At 51.7% G+C, this 17,148-nt stretch overlaps 1 protein-coding gene across 1 annotated transcript in view; it reads right to left on the bottom strand.

The window, feature by feature from the left end:
• Positions 1-11,257, bottom strand: part of ATP2A3 (ATPase sarcoplasmic/endoplasmic reticulum Ca2+ transporting 3) — a 54,864-nt gene extending 43,607 nt beyond the window's left edge. Inside the window, exon 1 of the mRNA XM_021550859.1 lies at positions 11,051-11,257. Within this exon, the coding sequence (XP_021406534.1) occupies positions 11,051-11,168 (118 nt within the window). The 5' untranslated portion in view covers positions 11,169-11,257. The remainder of the gene's footprint in view (positions 1-11,050) is intronic.
• Positions 11,258-17,148: the final 5,891 nt, after the last annotated feature.

The raw sequence follows: 17,148 nt of genomic DNA, 5'->3' as shown, positions 1-17,148 counted from the left end.
ATCCAGGTAAGAAAATCAGATTAGGATGCATTTTTCCAAAGGGATGCATTTGATTCTGGAGGAGAAATGCTGCTCAGAACACAACAAATGCTGCTGTGCTCAGTGGGGGAACTGCAAAACTGCCTCCCCAAGGACCAATATCCCCATGAGGCTGTAAGCAACCATTTAGGATATCACATTTGCATGTCTTGGAAAATAAACCAATAAATAATAAAAATAAGCAAGAAACAGAAGTAACAAATTACATTACAAATTTAACTAAAGTTACTGAAACAGAGCCCCAAGCCTGCAGTGTCAATTTTAAAAAGGGGGGAAAAAGCAAACAAACAAGAACTACGGGATATTGCTTTTAAATCCAAACTGCATCTTTTCCCCTTCCCTGCCAAGATGAGGAGCCTGCTCACCCTGACCCCTCTAAAAGCTGATGTTTGTTTTATTTGCTATCTTTTAATCCATATGTTTTAATCAATGCTGCTGCTGCCTGCAGCCAAGCCCCAGGGCACAAATTCTGCATTTCTGGATCATGAACACCCAGACTGTGAACACTGGGCTGGAAACTTTCCCTGCCCCAAGCTCGAGGCTGAATGGATTCAGCTCCATCCTTGATGTGCTCTGGTCTGGAGGGAGCTGGGTTGGAGTATTTTTTTCCATTTGTTTGTTTTCTGGAGGAAATGTTTCTGTCACTGCAAACCTGTGGGGAATATCAAAGTTTGAACACGACATCCCATCCCAACCCATCTCCCATGATAAATAAAATCAGGATGATAAAATACATCCAGTGTATCTGCAGAGTGATGTGTCCTTTAATCCACACGGGTGCTACTGAGCTGCTTTTAACTCAAACTGAGATTATCAGTCATTAATTTATTTTGCAGAACTCCTTGCCCCAGATGACCTGCCTCCACCCCTCCCTTTGCTTTTTCTGGTATCTGTTCTCAGAGAACAGTCTATTTTCAGCAATCCTCTTGGATGGGTTTTCATGGAAAATGAAGTCTACCCAGCCCTCAGTTTGGATTATATCACAAGAAAAAAATTTCTGTAGGATAGAAAGGATCTGTTTTTCTGGATGGGAAAAAGGAGCAAGTTGGACAATTCATGCTTTTCATAGATGAACTCTCTGAGGATCACACATTTCTGTGTAGTTGAAGGAGTTTCTTTCCTGGAATGAGATACTTGGAGATCCCTGGAAATACGAGTCCCTGCTAGGGTTTTTTTCATAATTGCCTTCCAAATATACATAGTATCTGTGTGTGTGACTATAAAGTTAAAATATTATACATATATCTATATATACATGATACCAACATATATTTGTGCATAAGGACAAAATCTTATCTATATCTATATATATATATATAAAAATACAGGGAAATCTAAATATATTTGTGTGGAAAAGGGAAGAATAATTTGAATGAGGCTTTATAAACAGAAGAGGAACCCCAGAAAATGCCTGAGCCAGCACTGCAGAGCAGCCCCTTCTCCTGGGTCACTGCAGGAATCCCCTCTGGAGGGGAGCAGAGAAGATCCCCGGCTCTCAAAGCGTGGAAAAGCCCAGAAAAAACTGCAAAACCCCAAAGCTGAGCCGAGGGGAACCCTGTGGGACGGACCAGCAGCAGAGCTCCATCACTTCCCCCGTCCCGCCCGACGCTGCTGAGCCAGCCCTTTGCATTTTGATTTTCCACTCGCTCCCCACAGATTCCTTAATTTAGCCCTTCTGTTGACTCGGGAGGTTGCAGAATGGAAAAAGGAAAGTGCAAAGAGGCAGGTGAGGGCAGGGTTATCCCGAGCTGCCGGGAGCAGGCGGTTCCTGCTGGGCAAGCTCCAGCTGAGCTGGATCCCGGCATTCGGGAGCCCGGATCACCGCTCAGCTCGTTTTAGTTCAGCTCAGTTTAGCTCAGCTCTTCCTCGAGCATCTCCGAGCTTTCACTCCCCGTGACGAAGGAAAAAAAGAGGAGAGAATCTCCCCCACCCACACAGCTTTCCCAAAAAACAACTAATTTTGATCACCGAGCGATGCAAGGAAAACTGTTTCCAAAGCAGAAGAAGAAAGATTTAAAAAAATAATAATACTTTAATACTAAGAATTTTAAGTAAGGATTTTAAATTATAATTTAAAAAAACAACCCTGTATAATAAAGTATATAGCTAACACCAAAAAAAAACCAAAAAACAAAACAAAACAAAAAAAAACTTGCATTTGCTCTGAGGACGGCTCTGCGAGCGCTCCGGGGGGTTTCTACGGAAAGATAAGGAAAAAAAAAACAAAAAAAAAATCTAAGGGAAAAATGCGTTTTGGCCATGATCACGCCAGGAGGACACGGAGCAGCTGCGGGGACTGGCCGCAGCTGGCGGCTCCGGGGAGCCGCGGCACCGGAGCGCTGCGAGGGACGGAGAGAAGCGAAGCCAGCCCAGCCCAGCCCTCCGGCCGGATTCCCTCCCATCCCTTCCATCCCTTCCCCGCCTCCCCCCGCCGCTTTCAAACCCTGGGAGTGCTTAAATGGCAGGAAACACCCGAAGCAAAAATACCGCGGGCAGGAACCCAGGGGCACAGGGGACACGCAAGAGCGAGGAGCGGATTTCCTCCCAAAACATCGCCCGTGACCCTGCCGCGGGTGGCCCTGCCACCGGCCCCAGTGCTTCACCCTTCTGCAGGACCTGCCAGCTCCCAGGGGGACAAGCAGCTTCTTATTGCCTCTGCTTTGTTGCTTTTCCCTCCATAAAGGGCTTTTTGTTCAAAGGTGTCCCATAGTTACTTGCAAATGTTGATGGGGGTGGGAAATTGTGTATATGTGTGTATATGTGTATATGTATGTGTGTGTATGTGTGTGTATGTGTGTGTATGTGTGTGTATGTGTGTGTATGTGTGTCTGTATATATATAAATTAAAATACTGTATATATATGTATACACATACATACACATATGTATATATCTGTATATGTGTGTATATATACATATATATGTGTGTATATACACATATATACTATATATATTATATTATATGCATGTATATGCATGTATATGCCTGTATATGCCTGTATATAGAGAAATTAAAATACTGTACATATTATATATGTATACACATACATACACATATGTATATATCTGTATATGTGTGTATATATACATATATATGTGTATATATACACATATATACTATATATATTATATATACGTTATTGGTGGGTGAATAAGTTATATTAGTTGGTCATCAAATAAGACATACATCTAGAATCTCAAATGGGAAATTGTATACATATATAAAATCTCAAGTGGGATATATATACATATAGGTATAAAAATCTCAGGTTGGATATATGTTGCTCTCAAATGGAGCACATGTAATCCCAAATGGGATGCACATACACAATCTCAAATGAAGAACATGTATATAGAATCCCAAATGGGATATGTAAGTGCATATATAATCTCAAGTGGGTTCATGTAGGACCACAGTGTACAAAGCCAGGACCTGCATCAGCACATACCACAGATTTCTGAGCATTTAAATTTTAGCAGGATTCTGATGACAGAGCAGTGACACTTTGGGTTAGGACTACTACAGATCTAGACTTTAACAAGAGGTATAACATTTCAGCTTTCAGCCATCACAGGTCACAAAGTGATGCCACCACACGTCCTGAATGTCCAGGGATGTCCTGGACCAGGCAGATGGGATCACCACCAGACCACAGCCTGACCACAGACTCGGCACCTCGGCGGGTGGGAAAGAGAAAAGTTTTTACAGAGTGATAACGAGCAGCCAAACCTCAAAAACCGGGAGGTTCCCACAGCAAGCCAGCAAATGCTTGTTACAGACCGAGGCTAATCGCTGGCAAGGATGAATCCAGCATCTCTCTGGACTCGGATGTGACCCTGCTTTCACGAGTGCTCGACTCACCCACCCAGCGTGGAGAGGAGCGCCAGCACTAATCCTGCCGGGATGGGGATTCTGGCCCCGCAGCAGCCGGGATGCAGCCCGGCCCGCCAGGGGTTAACACCCACGGAGGAGCCTCCGGTGCACGCTCACGTCATGGAAACACTGGAGTAACCACAATTTTCTCTGCTGCTGTTTGGCTCCGGTTTTTTCAACATTTCTACACTTCCAGCCCAGATCTCTGCTACCTGTTTTGCAGCGAGGTAACTGGAACCAACAGCAGCTCCACTGAGCACTGGGGATTTTTTAAAAAAAATATAGGTGATTGATAAACTTTCCATTTCCAGTGCTACCAACACTGATATTAAAACAAAACAAAATAAAAAAAAAAACATGTGTAACAATACCACCCCTAAAAAAATTAGCACATGCAGATAAATGGGCTGTGGGGTTGGTGCTTTCCGAGTTTTCTGCATGTTAATATTGCACTGGGTTGCACTGAACCCCAGACAGCTCCATCCTGCTGCCACCCACTCAGCCACCCAGAGTGGGCACAGGCCCCTTCTCCTCCATCCATCCATCCATCCATCCATCCATCCATCCATCCCACCTATCCCAGCTGTTTCTCCTGCCCGAGGTGCTCCAGCTGAGCAGGGGGGGCTGCCTGCATTGCCTTCACCCCATCTGAGACACCATGGGAGGTCATCCATGTGTGCTATGTGAGAACCAGGGGAAGGGAAAAAAGGAGGGTGAAAAGTGAAAAAAGGAAAGAAGTATAAAAAAAGCAAGCAGAAAAACCCCAACATTCTTCTGATAATCATGTATTTTTACCTGGTAACGGAGACCATGAGTGCCAGACAACATCACCATGCTCAGCTCCTGGTCCACATCCCGCTCCCAGTGCCTCTCCTCTGGAACTTTTCCAGCCCATTTTACTGCACTAACCCACATCCCAGCAGCCAGCCCAGCAGAAAACAGCCTCAGGTCTGCTTCTCACTGCTCATGACCAGCAGAGAGAAGCAAGGGACTGAGCAAGGGTCTGTGAGTGTCCTGATGGGCTTCTCCCATTGAAAATAGTGAGTAGGAATTAAAGAGCACCCTTGTGCAATGTGAGCACCCACACGTCCAGCATTACCTGCCCACAGAGGTTTGTTATTCTGATTTTAATGCCCTAATCCCCCACAAAATACAGCCCAGGTGTTGCTCTTAACTTCTCAGTCCTTCTTTCAACAGCCCTGACTGATTAATTAAACCATTAACGGGGATGGAGCATCCACTGACCCCCTCCCCAGGTGAGCTTGATGGACCAAGAGAAGGGTTTTGAGGCTGGTCCAGCCCCAGCAATGCCTCAGAGGGAGGAGCCCCTTCCCCAGGAGTGGGGCAGCACCAGCTGGGAAAAAGGCACAAGATGCAAACACTCAACATCTGGCTCATAGCTTACAAAAAATAACCATAATAAACCCCCCCAACAATATTTTAGAGGGGTCTCAGCATCCCAACTGACTCTGCAAGCATTGTGTGTGGGAGAAAAATCAAAGCTGGTTCCTCCAGATGTTTGAGCATACAAAAAAAAAAGCATCAAACCACCTCAGGGCCATGAAACCAGAAGCACCTCGGGGCTGCCAGCAGCCCTGTGAGGTTCCTGATGCCCTTGGATGGCCAGTTCAGGTCCCTGGTGCAATCACAGGACAGCCCTGGGAACGCTGCTCTCCAGGGAGCTTTTGTGCACGGAGGATCAGCCATGGCCTCGAGTGCTGCACAGGGCAGCTGCCACCAGCAGAAACAACAACCACCTGCTTTGAGTCACTTGAAGTGTCCCTTGCTCAGCCCTGAGCCTTGCCCAGCCCTGCTTTGTGCCAGCATTTGCAGCCCTGGCCCCTCTTCAGGGTTGTACCACGGGGTCCGTGCCAGAGGCATCACCTGGGCTATGGCTGTGCCAGGACACAGCCAACCCACAGCCAGGAGCCTCCTGTTCTCACACCATCCCTTGGCAGGAGCAGATCAAAGGCAGAGTGAAAAGGCAGCAGCTTGGATGCTTCTCAAAAATTCAAATTCTCCTTGGGAGGAAGAAAGCAACAGCAGGCATGGAGAGAGGCTTTTTACTCAAAAAAAAAAAAAAAAAAAATTGGATTTGAGGGAAGCTTTAGGAAAGGAAACTTACTTGCAACATAATTATCAATAGGATTTTTCAGGGATTTACCCTGGGGGGAGATGACCACAGAAATGGAACACTTCAAATAAAATTTGGAGGGAAGAAAAGGCTTAAAGCACGCAGAAAGACCAATGGTGCTGAAATGGCAAAGAGCAGAGGTGTGACTTTGTGGTGATGGCAAGTATGTACGGCTCTAGGATGGCCATGCACTCTTGGCTGGCAAAAGAGACACCTGAATTACTGGGGAAAAGGATTATCCTGGGAGAAGGGGGGGATCCTGCTGCTAAAGGTGTTTTTGGAGGACATGTTCCAGCCCCTTACTGGAAGCAGCACACCCCAAGCCAGCATCTGGGCATCCACAGTGCATCCAGCTCCTCTTAAATCAGTGTTTTGTAGCACCAGCCCTACCACCCCCCAGCTTTAAAACCAGCAATGGATTAAAAATATTCATGAAATAACACTTGTGCTACAAGGCAGACCAACCCCAGGGGTAAACACAAGACCTGCAGGCACAATCCCTTCTCCCACAGCAGTTTCTGTGTCTTCTTGCCCTGCAAATCTTCCTTCCCTGGTTGCTGCAGCATTTAGACAGCAGATGTCAGTTTTTCTGAGCACTGCTCTTGATTCACAGTGTTTTTTAAAGGTAGGTGTGAATGCAGGTAACCTCAGAGGATGGCACAGAGATGAAAATCCCAAGTTTCCCTGTCAATTATGAAAACTTTGTGTAGTCTCTCCCCAAATTTGAAGGCGCTCGCAAGGTTTGAATGCCTCAGCATGTCTCCTCAGGGAAAGGATTTGGAGGAGGAGAAAAAAAGCCCCACAACCCGTAGCATGTTTATGAATCAGACTGTTCAGCGTGTGTTTCGGGGGTGGAGAAGGTGGGCGATGCTCAGAGGAACAGAGCGCGGAGTTTGATGAGTCAGAAAATGCTGCTTTCCCTCTTCTTGCTGCCACCTCAAATACTTCAGCGTGAAATAGAAATTTTATTTCTTTTTTTTTTTTCTTTCTTCTTTTTATTATTGTCAAGAGAGAGCTGGAGCATAACCTTGGCTCGTTAGCAACCGCCAGCAGCTAATTCCACGTCAAGCCCCACGCCGCAGGCGGAGTACGCACGGACACACGCGTGTGCCGGCACACACATCCTGGGAAGGGGATGCAAATAAATCAGAGCCCAGTGGTGTTTCCAGCAAAACAGGGGCTCAGATGTGTGCTCATGCCTTGAGAACGAGCCTCGGTGGGTTTGAGGAGAGCAGCAGCACAGCCCAGGCTGGATTTGGGCTGGGGGATGTCTCCTCCTCCCGCCCATGCGCAGGGGAGAATCCACACAAAGATTTGGGGATCCTGGGCGAGACACACAGAGGTGTGGTGGGAAAAACAAGCAAATTTGCTGGTGGGCTTCGAGCTGAACCAGCGCTGAAGGTTTGAGTAACGCTGCAGCTTCAGCAAGGCTGGGACCTGCAGAGCACGGGCGCGTGTGGGGCAGGGCGGGTAAAGAACAGGATGGGTGAGCCCCCAAGGAGGGCGGATGGGCAGGATGGTCCTGCCCAGCTGAGTTTCCAACCACAGCAGGGCTTCTGCTTCAGAGTCAGAGGAGATGAAACGCAAGATGAGATAAACACCCCTATGCCGAAGCCTCGAGTTTGACTCTGCTGACATTCACAGCCCATTTAGGTTACCGATGGAGCAAATAAAATTATGCATACGCATTAATGGCAGCAATATCCTGCCTGAAATGTACGCTCATTTACACTCAGAAATCCATTTAGAAGAGATAAATCAGAGCTATATTTAAAACAGAAAAATCACTTGTCTGTCCACAAAGCAACTCCTGTTTATATCTGTTGTTCCTTGGCAAAAATCAAATCATTTCAAGGGAAATTGTGCCCCTGGTTCTACATTTAGGAAGGGTGCACGCCCATACCCTCCTGCTCAGTCTGTTATAAAATAACAGATGTGCATTTGGTTATTTTTGTTTGTTTGGGATCTTTTTTAAGTTTTGTGGTCTAAAAGCAACATGTGGAGCTTGGGATGGGATGAAGTATAGGGAAGCACCTGACAGGCACATGTGAGACATCCAAAGCATTTATTAATTAAAACTGACTTGGGAGAATCAGAATTGCCATGGTGAGACCTAAATGTTCTGCAGCTTCTCCAGTTTCCTTGGCAAATGAAAGGCCATGCTGACAGCACTGATGACAGAGCTGAAACGAGAACACAAGCTCTTCCTAATGGAGAAATATCTTCTTCCACTCCAGTAATCTGTACCACACTGCTTGGCTCCCCAGCCATGAGCTGGAGATACCAAATAATCAGCATTGCTCTCTGCTTCCTCCTGCAAATGTGTTTGTGAGCACTGGATCTGAAAAAACAATTTTAAGCTCCAAGAGAATACTGCCCCCCCAAAATAAAATAATTTTATATCAGTCACACCAATGATGGCTGCTTCTCACTTAACGTCAGAGCTCGTTGCAGCTCTTATTTTTTTAAATGCAATAAAAAAGCAGCAGCCAGCAGCTCTGTGAAGCATGTCAGGAGGCAGTTTTTCAGAAAGATTATGTATTTTAGATTGTGATTCACGACCACAGTGGCAGTTTAGAGATCAAGATTAGAAGGAAATGAATGAATGTGAGACAGGAGGGTGCGAAAATGAAAGTAGCTGGAGCTTAAGGCCTGCTCTGCACTTCAAGCCACACAAGATTTTTCTTCCCCTTCTGTGTGAGCTCAAACGAGTCACCAAACTACCCCACACTTCTGCTGCTGGAGTTTAATTTAAACCTAAACTGAAATGCAATTTAATACAGCCCATCTCCAAGCCCAGCTCGTTGTTCCAAGCTGCTCCCTTGTGGCACCCTCACCCGAAGCAGCTCTCCCAAACAGGACACTCCAGGGTATCCCAGCACAGCCAAGGAGGTTGGTGCCTGCTGCCACAACACAACCTGCAAGTTCTCACCATGCTGGAAGAAAATGCCACTTTTTGCTTAAAACCAAAGTTTTAAACCAAGCAAACCACACAGGTCCCTATCTGCATGGTTTTAAACTGTTCTAAACTGTCCACGTCTCATTTGCACCACGAGAAAATACTGCTCAGAAATTGCAGAAGTTCAGAATTCTTAAAAACCTTCGAGCACATTTCACTGAGGGTTGCACTGCCCACATCGCTGCTCTCAACATTCATGCACATCACTGCGAGCTGTGCAGTACAGGAGCTGCAGAGCTGTGCTGGGAAGGTGAAAGACACAGGACACCCCAAAGTCAGCAGCTCTCTGAGCCAACAGCCTGTGAGAAACCCAATGCTGGAGGGCATGGGAAACAAAACTGCCAAGTGAGGAGAGTACAGAGCCACTGCTTGCACGAGGAGGAAGCAAAAAGAAAAAAAATTGAAGGCAAACTAATTGCCACCACTAACCCTTTGCTCTGCACCTACGTCACAGCTCTGAGCTCCCTTTTTCGAGGCAGAGCCCGGTGGCACTGAGCAGCCAACGTGACTCAGTGATGATGATTCACTTGGGCAAACACAGGGACAAAGCCACCAGGAGCCCCACAGCGGTGATGCCCATCGGTGACACCCTGCTGCACAGCACAGACCAGCCCTCTGCCACATGCTCCTGTGGGGCCAGGGCATGGCACAGAAATTGGCTGCAATTATACCCTGCAATCAGACCAGCCACCTGTTTGATAAGGATGTATTTTGTGTTAAGGATGTATTTTGCGTTAAGGATGTATTTTGCGTTAAGGATGTATTTTGCCTTCAGCCCCCAAAGCAGAGGGCCTCCTCCCAGTTAACCAGACAGGTCCCCAGCTGCCCTTCTCCAAAATCAAGCCTAACAGGAGCAGATGTGGTGCTCCATTGCTTGCAGCTTGTGCAGGTGCTCCATGGCAAGAGCTCCCAAGTGCAGCCCTGACCATGCTGGCTCAGGGAACAGAGCTGAAGCCTGGGACAGGGAGCACTGGTGGGATGGTGGGACCTGAGCACAGCTCAGCACGGGTCAGCTGCCCACAGGGCTGGAGGAGTCACAGCCCTCTGATCCCACCTAACACAGCCCTCCCAACACACAGAAATGCAGACAGCAATCCTGCCAGCATCTACTCAGGCTTAGCCTCATCCGTGAGGATCAAGCAAAAAGCAGATGCAGCAAGCTCCAGCCCAGGAGAGTTTACACACTGATCTCCTTGCAGAAGTTTGAGAAGGGACTCACTGCTCCAAAGCACTGGAGCAAACCACCCTAACCCTCCTGTCTCCTGTGCAGAGTTAACACCCCACCTCGGTCACAGCCTGAACAAAGCCACCCTAAAATCACCTGGGCAGGTCCTGACACCGCAGCCAGCCCCTCCTGGGCACACTGAACGCTTTCCAAACACACAAAGTCCCCTCTGAGTCCCGTGAGGATGGCCAGCCGCTCGCAGAGGGTCCCCGGGTCCGTGCGACCCCGGCAGGGCCGGACACGAACCGTGCCCCCAGCACCGCCCCCGGTCCCAGCAGCCAGGGCTGCGGCCGGGGCGAGCGAGATCCCCCCACCAGGACACCGCTCACGGCTCTTTGGGGTTTCCCTCCGTCACCCGCAGGCAAGGAGACCTTCCCCTCTTTCCTTCCTGGTAACAAGATATCGCTGTCCCTCCCCGCTTTCTGTCACTCCGCCAGCGGAATTAACACCCCGCTAATTGCCGACGTTCCTGGTCGCTCGAACCCGCAGTAATTAGCTTTTAATTAAAGCCGATAAATATTGCCCTAATCAACAGGTGTCCCGCGGCACATCCCCACCGATCCTCCGCACAGCCGGGCCCCGGAGGATGCTCCGGGGGACACCCACGGCGGCACCCGGAGCCTTCGGGTACCGGCGGAGGATCCCGCTCCACATCCCCATCCCGGCGGGGAGACTCCGGCTCCACATCCCGATGCCGGTAGGGAGGATCCCGGCCACATCCCGGTCCCGATAGCGAGGGTGCCAGCCGGGATGCCGGCGTCCCGTTAGCGCTGCCCCATCCCACCCCCGCCCCGCATCCCACGGCGCTCCCGCACTGACCATTGGGGCCGTACTTCTCGCGGTTGCGGCGGACCTGCTCCGGGCTGAGCCCGCAGCTCTCGCTGACCCCAAAGCGGCGGAGCACGTCGAGCACGGGGATGCTGTGCGCCGCCTCCATGCCCCGGCCCGGGGGTGCTGGCCGGGGGCGCAGGAGGCACACGGGGCGCCGCTCGCACGGCGATGCCTCGGCACCTCTCCGCCCGCCCGGCGCCGGGCCCGCCCCGGCACCGCCCCGGTACGGCCCCGGCACCGCCCCGGTACGGCCCCGGCACCGCCCCGGTACGGCCCCGGTACCACCCCCGGTACCGCCCGGATACAACCCCGGTACAGCCCGGATACAGCCCCGGTACTGCCCCGGCACAGCCCCGGCACCGCCCCGGTACCGCCCCCGGTACCGCCCGGATACAACCCCGCTACAGCCCCGGCACTGCCCTGGCACTGCCCCGGTACCGACCCAGCACCGCCCGGATACAGCCCCGGTACCGCCCGGATACAGCCCCGGTACCGCCCCCGGTACCGCCCCCGGTACCGCCCGGATACAACCCCGGTACAGCCCCGGTACCGCCCCGATACAGCCCCGGCACTGTCCCGGTACGGTCCCGGCACTGCCCCGGTACCGCCCCGGCACTGTCCCGGTACAGCCCCGGTACCGCCCCGGTACCGGCCCGCGCCGCTCCCGCCACCCCCGGGCCCAGCGCCGCCCCCTCGGCAGCGCCGGCCCCGCGGGACCCCCGGGGCAGGGCTTGGAAGGGACATTAAAGCCACCCAGTGCCACCCCTGCCATGGAGGGACACCTCCCACTGTCCCAGGCTGCTCCAGCCCCGTCCAGCCTGGCCTTGGCACTGCCAGGGATCCAGGGGCAGCCACAGCTGCTCTGGGCACCCACACAGGGAACAATTTCCTCCTCATATCTAATCTGAGTCTCCTTCTTCAGCCTAAAGCCATTCCCCGTGTCCTGTTGCTCCATCCCTTGTCCCCAGTCCCTCTCCAGCTCTCCTGGAGCCCCTTCAGGCACTGCACAGGGCTCTAGGCTCTCCCTGGAGCCTCCTCTCCTCCAGGCTGAGCAGCCCAGCTCCCTCAGCCTGTCGATGTTTTGTCAGATTTCCAGGCTGAGAAGTGGGCAGGTTTGTGGGCAGTGGAAACAGTCCAGAGGAAATAGCTGTGTCTTAAGCAGTTAAGAGGAGAGGTAAAATTTCCATCACAAAAAATAATATTAAAAATATCAGGAGCAATAGAAGGAGGTGGGAATGCTGCATGGGTGCAGCTCAGCTGTGGGGTCTAAGGGGACTGCCTAAGAGTGATATTCTCTTAGTCCCCTTCAGCACCCTACTTTGAGTTGGAAAAGGCATTCCCCAGCCCTGCTCCTACTCTGCTGGAAGCACAGCACTTCCATGTCCACTGACTTCGGTGGGATCAGGATTATCAGTGTATGATAGCAGCAGGAGCCCTGGAATTACAAATCCCTGCCTGACAGCTGTGGAAGCCACTGACGCTGTTCCCATCAATGCACAGTCTCCAGAGAGAGGCAGTTGTGCTGGGCTGCCTTTGTCTTTGGAAACGTGAGATGTAAATTGTCACTGCAGGGAGGCAGAGGAAGGATCCGAGGGAGCTCCTGTGTGGTACAACCTGAGCACCAGCCTCACTGTGCACATCCCAGACATCCTGGGACACCCACACTTCACACTCCTCAGTGCTCCCCGTCCCCATGCAGAAGGCAGAGCATCCATGTTTGAGGAATGGGCTTATCCTGGAGGCTCTTATGTTTTTGCAAGGATTTTTCAGCTTGTCTCACTCCCCTGTTTAGCCAGGTTCCCTGTCCCCTTCCTGCCCAGTTCCTGATGGGCCGGAGCTCCAGTTACACCACACAAGGGCTTTACATCCCTCTTTGTGACAGGCTACTTAAATGACTTCTTCAGCAGCAAAATGACTGCTTTTAGCAGCTCCCTCATGCAGCAGAGACCACCAGCAGCACCCTGACAGCTGCCCTGATCTGGAAAAGGAGGGTTTCCCCCAAAATCCACCGCACAATCCAGCTAAGGGTCACCACCACCACACCTGTGGGACTTTTCAATGTAGTGCACCTGGCCCAGCTCCCTCACTCCAGCAGCTCTTCCATGACCCGGCTCAAACCTGCTCCCAGTGACTCTCCCCATGTGAACACCAGCTTCTGACTTTTCAGGTACTTCCAGTTTTCCCTTGTTGCTGGAAGAAGCCTGTAGTTGATGGTGACTGGCAGTGCTCTCCAGCTGAGAGGGTGACAAACCCAACTTCTACAGAAATGTACCCAAGGCAGAACCAGAGACAGTGGCCAGTGCAAGGAAGTGACAGCAGATATCTCAGGGAGGAGCTCTGGCTTATTTATTTCTATGTAAATTCATTTATAGAAAATGTCTTGCAGCTTCCACTGGCGTGGAGGTCCTGAAGCAATGCAGGTTCCATTTTCAAGTTTGATAAACACATTTTTTGTGGTTCACCGCAGCTGAGGCATGGGAGGCAGAGGGTGCTCCAGAGCTCAGCCCAGCCTGTCACAGGTCCTCCTGCAAGGAGGACAGCTCCCAGCCCTGGGGGCTGGCCTTGCTTCAAGCCTTCTCATTGTATTCCTCTGCCTCTCCCGGGTGTTTCGGGAGGAAAAGTGCTGTTTCTGCTGCTCAGCCTCCCGGGCAATAGTGCTGCGCTTGGCCAGAGTCTGCCCAGAGCTCCCTGGCTCATGGGGCTGGGTGGTTCACAGAATCCCAGGATGGATCAGGCTGGAAAAGACCACAGAAACTCATCTGGTCCAACCTTCCTGCTCCAGCAGGGTCATCCCAGAGCACATGGCACAGAGTGTGTCCAGAGGGCTCTGGAATAGCTCCAGTGAGGGGGACTCCACACCCTCTCTGGGCAGATGGTTCAGTGCTTGGTCAATGTAAATGAAAAAAGTTCTCTCTCATGCTGAGGTAGAACTTCCTGGGCATCAATTTCTGCCCGTTACCTCTTGTCCTATTTCTGGGCACTGCTGGGAAGAGCCTGGTCCATTTTCTTGACATACCTCCTTCAGATACTGACAATCATGGATGAGGTCCCCTCTCAGTCATCCCTTCTTGTTCAGTTCTCTGAGCCTGTCCTCATTAGAGAGATTTCCACCAGGTTCCTGGGAAGAGCCGATGTGATGTGAAAACATGAACACATAATGTGCTCTTGGCCAGGGGCACACAGGACCTGATCACCCTCAGGATTTGGGGGCTGCTCTCCAAGCAGTGACTCTGGCAGGGGTGGGATGGGACCCCTCATCCCCCAGCCTGCAGATCGTGTGGGTGCTCCTGACAGGCAGCTGCCCTGGCCTTGTTAGCCTATTTCAGGGCAAACATGCTGCCTGTCACAGTGAGCTCATGGACACTCTATTTCCCATTCCCCATTCCCTGTGACTCTGATCAGATAACCCTGGACCCTCCTTCCTGCCCCAATGGGGTTGGGGAGAGCCAGGGAAGCCCACCCTGTCCAAAGTCTGTACAGACCCCTGACATTTCCTGTTCTGCTCTTTGGCCCCGCTCTCCACATGGACACCACAGAATAACGAGAGCTGAACCAACATATTTTGGGGTAAGAGCCTATTTTGGGAATCTTTGCCATCTCCTGATATTCCTCCCCTCACAGCCTCGGACCTCTGGGCCAGCCTGATATTCAGGGGGCTGTGTGAGGGGGGGAACATCAGCCTTTGGGAAGAGGGTTCTTGGTGTCCTCCTGGGGTGATCCAGATGAGGCCCCACACCACAAACTGCCTCACCTGCACGCCAGAGAGTGAAGGTCTGGTTTAATGCTCACTGTGCAGACCGAGACCAGGGACAAGACAGACAGCTCAAGTGTGTCACTGTGCATGTACCACCTGGAGACCCTCACTGCTCTCCCGAGCATCTCCTGACCCTTGTGTCACGTTCTCCCAGCCCAGCAGTGTCCCACCTCACACCTGAGTCCAGGCCAGGTGCGGGCTGTTGTTCCTGCTTCTCCCAGTTTCGGGGTGCCAGTCCTTGTCCTGGAAAAGAGCACGAAGATGGTGTCCCAGCTGCAAAGGTGAAAGTTTGATAAGGCTGGGAGCGACTGAGATGAGAATTACAACGGGAACATCTGGCAGCCCTGCTAACAAGGCAGCACCATCCACCACGCCCATAACTAAGCAATCCATGAAAACCATTAGTGACTGGAAGCTGTAAATTAGTCCGTGAGGGGGAAATGAACTGAAAATACTCAATACTACAAGGGAAGGGTCCACAGACATCCCGTGCTGTGGAGGGAGCTGGGCTCCATCCCTGCCCTGAGTGTGGGGATTCCCTTCTGCACTGGGTCAGCCCTGAAACAAAGGGCAAACCTCCTTATTTACCTTGGCTTCCCCCACACTAAGAACTTTTGGAGGTAAACACGCTTGAGAGAGCCATAAAAAGAATAAAATTTAACACCTCCCAGGCTACTGAGGATATATTTTTTTTTTCCGTGGCTGCGGTGTGGGAGGAAGAGCAGGACCCAGCCAGGCCTGACAGCGCTGTACAAGACATGGAAGCCTACAGGCAGTTGTGATTTTAATCTTGCTTCTCCACAAGGAAATCGGGAGTAATTCTCCCCAAAGCCGCGGCTTTGCGCTGCTCCGCTCCCTGGCTGGGGGTGAGGGCGATGGGATGGAGCCACCCCTGGCGCCACCATCCTCACTCCGAGGATTTTACAATCCACGCAAGATTAATCTTTTTTTTGTCTCCGCTTTGCTCCTGTGGGATGGGGATAAAGTTCTGTTCGCTGGGCAGGCGGAGGGAGCAGCGCTGGGGAGCGATGATCCGGGCGCTCCGGAGCCCGGGCAGGCACAGCGCGGCTGCCGGCGCCAAGGTCAGAAAATAAAGGGCTTTTAGGCCATTATTCCATCCTCGCTGCTTCTGCACCCACGCGGTTTAGCGCCCGCATCTCCGCACCTCGCTCGCCTCGGCGCAGAGGGAGGCAAAGCGGGCGGCAGCTGCGTGGCCAGCCCTTGGGTGCGCCCTGCGCGCCTCCGCAGGGATGGCACTGCCACCCCGGGGTCACCAAGCCGGCCAGCCGCGGTGGTGGCTCCCGGGAGAGCAGCCGAGAGCCCGAGGAGAGCCAAGGCAGGGCTCACCACCCCAGCCGAGCAGCGGACGGGGCAGCGGGAGGTGCGGATCTCCTCCGTCAGCAGCTCCCACCTTCCCGAACCGGCCCGGGTGATGTGCAGCTGCCCCACGTCCTGCTCCCACAGCCTCCCCTGGCCCCAGGAAGGTCACACACAGCGGTATTAATTCATTCATTCATTCATTACAGGCGACAGTGCCACTGCCATTTGCCATTCTGCTCTCCTCTCACTGCATACCCCAGTTCACAGACAGCAAATCCCCATCCACAAGGGAGAGTCAGGAACAGCTTTTTTTTTTTTTTTTTTTCCTGCAGCAGCTTAGATATTTGCTTTTCCTATGGAGAAAAAAAAATAATACTCCTTGAAATAACAGTTGGAGGCTTTTCTAAATGTTACACGCCAGCCGACCTTTCAGAGGCAGGCTTAGGGGTTTATTTCTAATCCCCTGGCCAGGACTTGCAGCAGCTGTGGGTCAGTCCTGCTCCCCGAGGGCTCAAACACCAATCCTCACCAGCAGGATGCTCAAGGCTGGAGCTCTGCTGTTCCCACCCTTCCTGGAAGTATCTTCCCTTGGCTGTGCATCCTGTGCTGCCCTGGGCACCCCGAGGTGCTGTGGGGGTGTGGTTACCAGCGGGATTTGGCTTCTTGGAGCACCAGTACAGCCACTGAAGGTGGCAGGGAAGCACCAGGCCTGCTATGCATCCCAGCAGGGTGCAGGGGATGGGGTGGGTTTGCAGCACAGAGCCCACCTCGAGCTGTGGATGACAGAGATGGACATCCTGGGAACGCCTGGCCAGCACGGGGTGTCACATCTAGGGACAATGAGGAGGAACAGTCTGTCTGGACAAGGATTTTCTGTGGCAGGCCATGGCTGCACAAGGTAGTCACCCTGTTTTCCAGCTCTGACCCCACTGCAGATGGCTCTGAAAATTAGGATTACTGAAATGCCAGACTTGTACAACAGCAGCTCTTCAGCACATGTTTTTAGCTTTTC

The sequence above is a fragment of the Lonchura striata genome, chromosome 20 (assembly GCF_046129695.1).
Source record: "Lonchura striata isolate bLonStr1 chromosome 20, bLonStr1.mat, whole genome shotgun sequence".
Lineage (NCBI taxonomy): Eukaryota > Metazoa > Chordata > Aves > Passeriformes > Estrildidae > Lonchura > Lonchura striata.
This window is presented reverse-complemented; position numbering and strand designations above follow the sequence as displayed.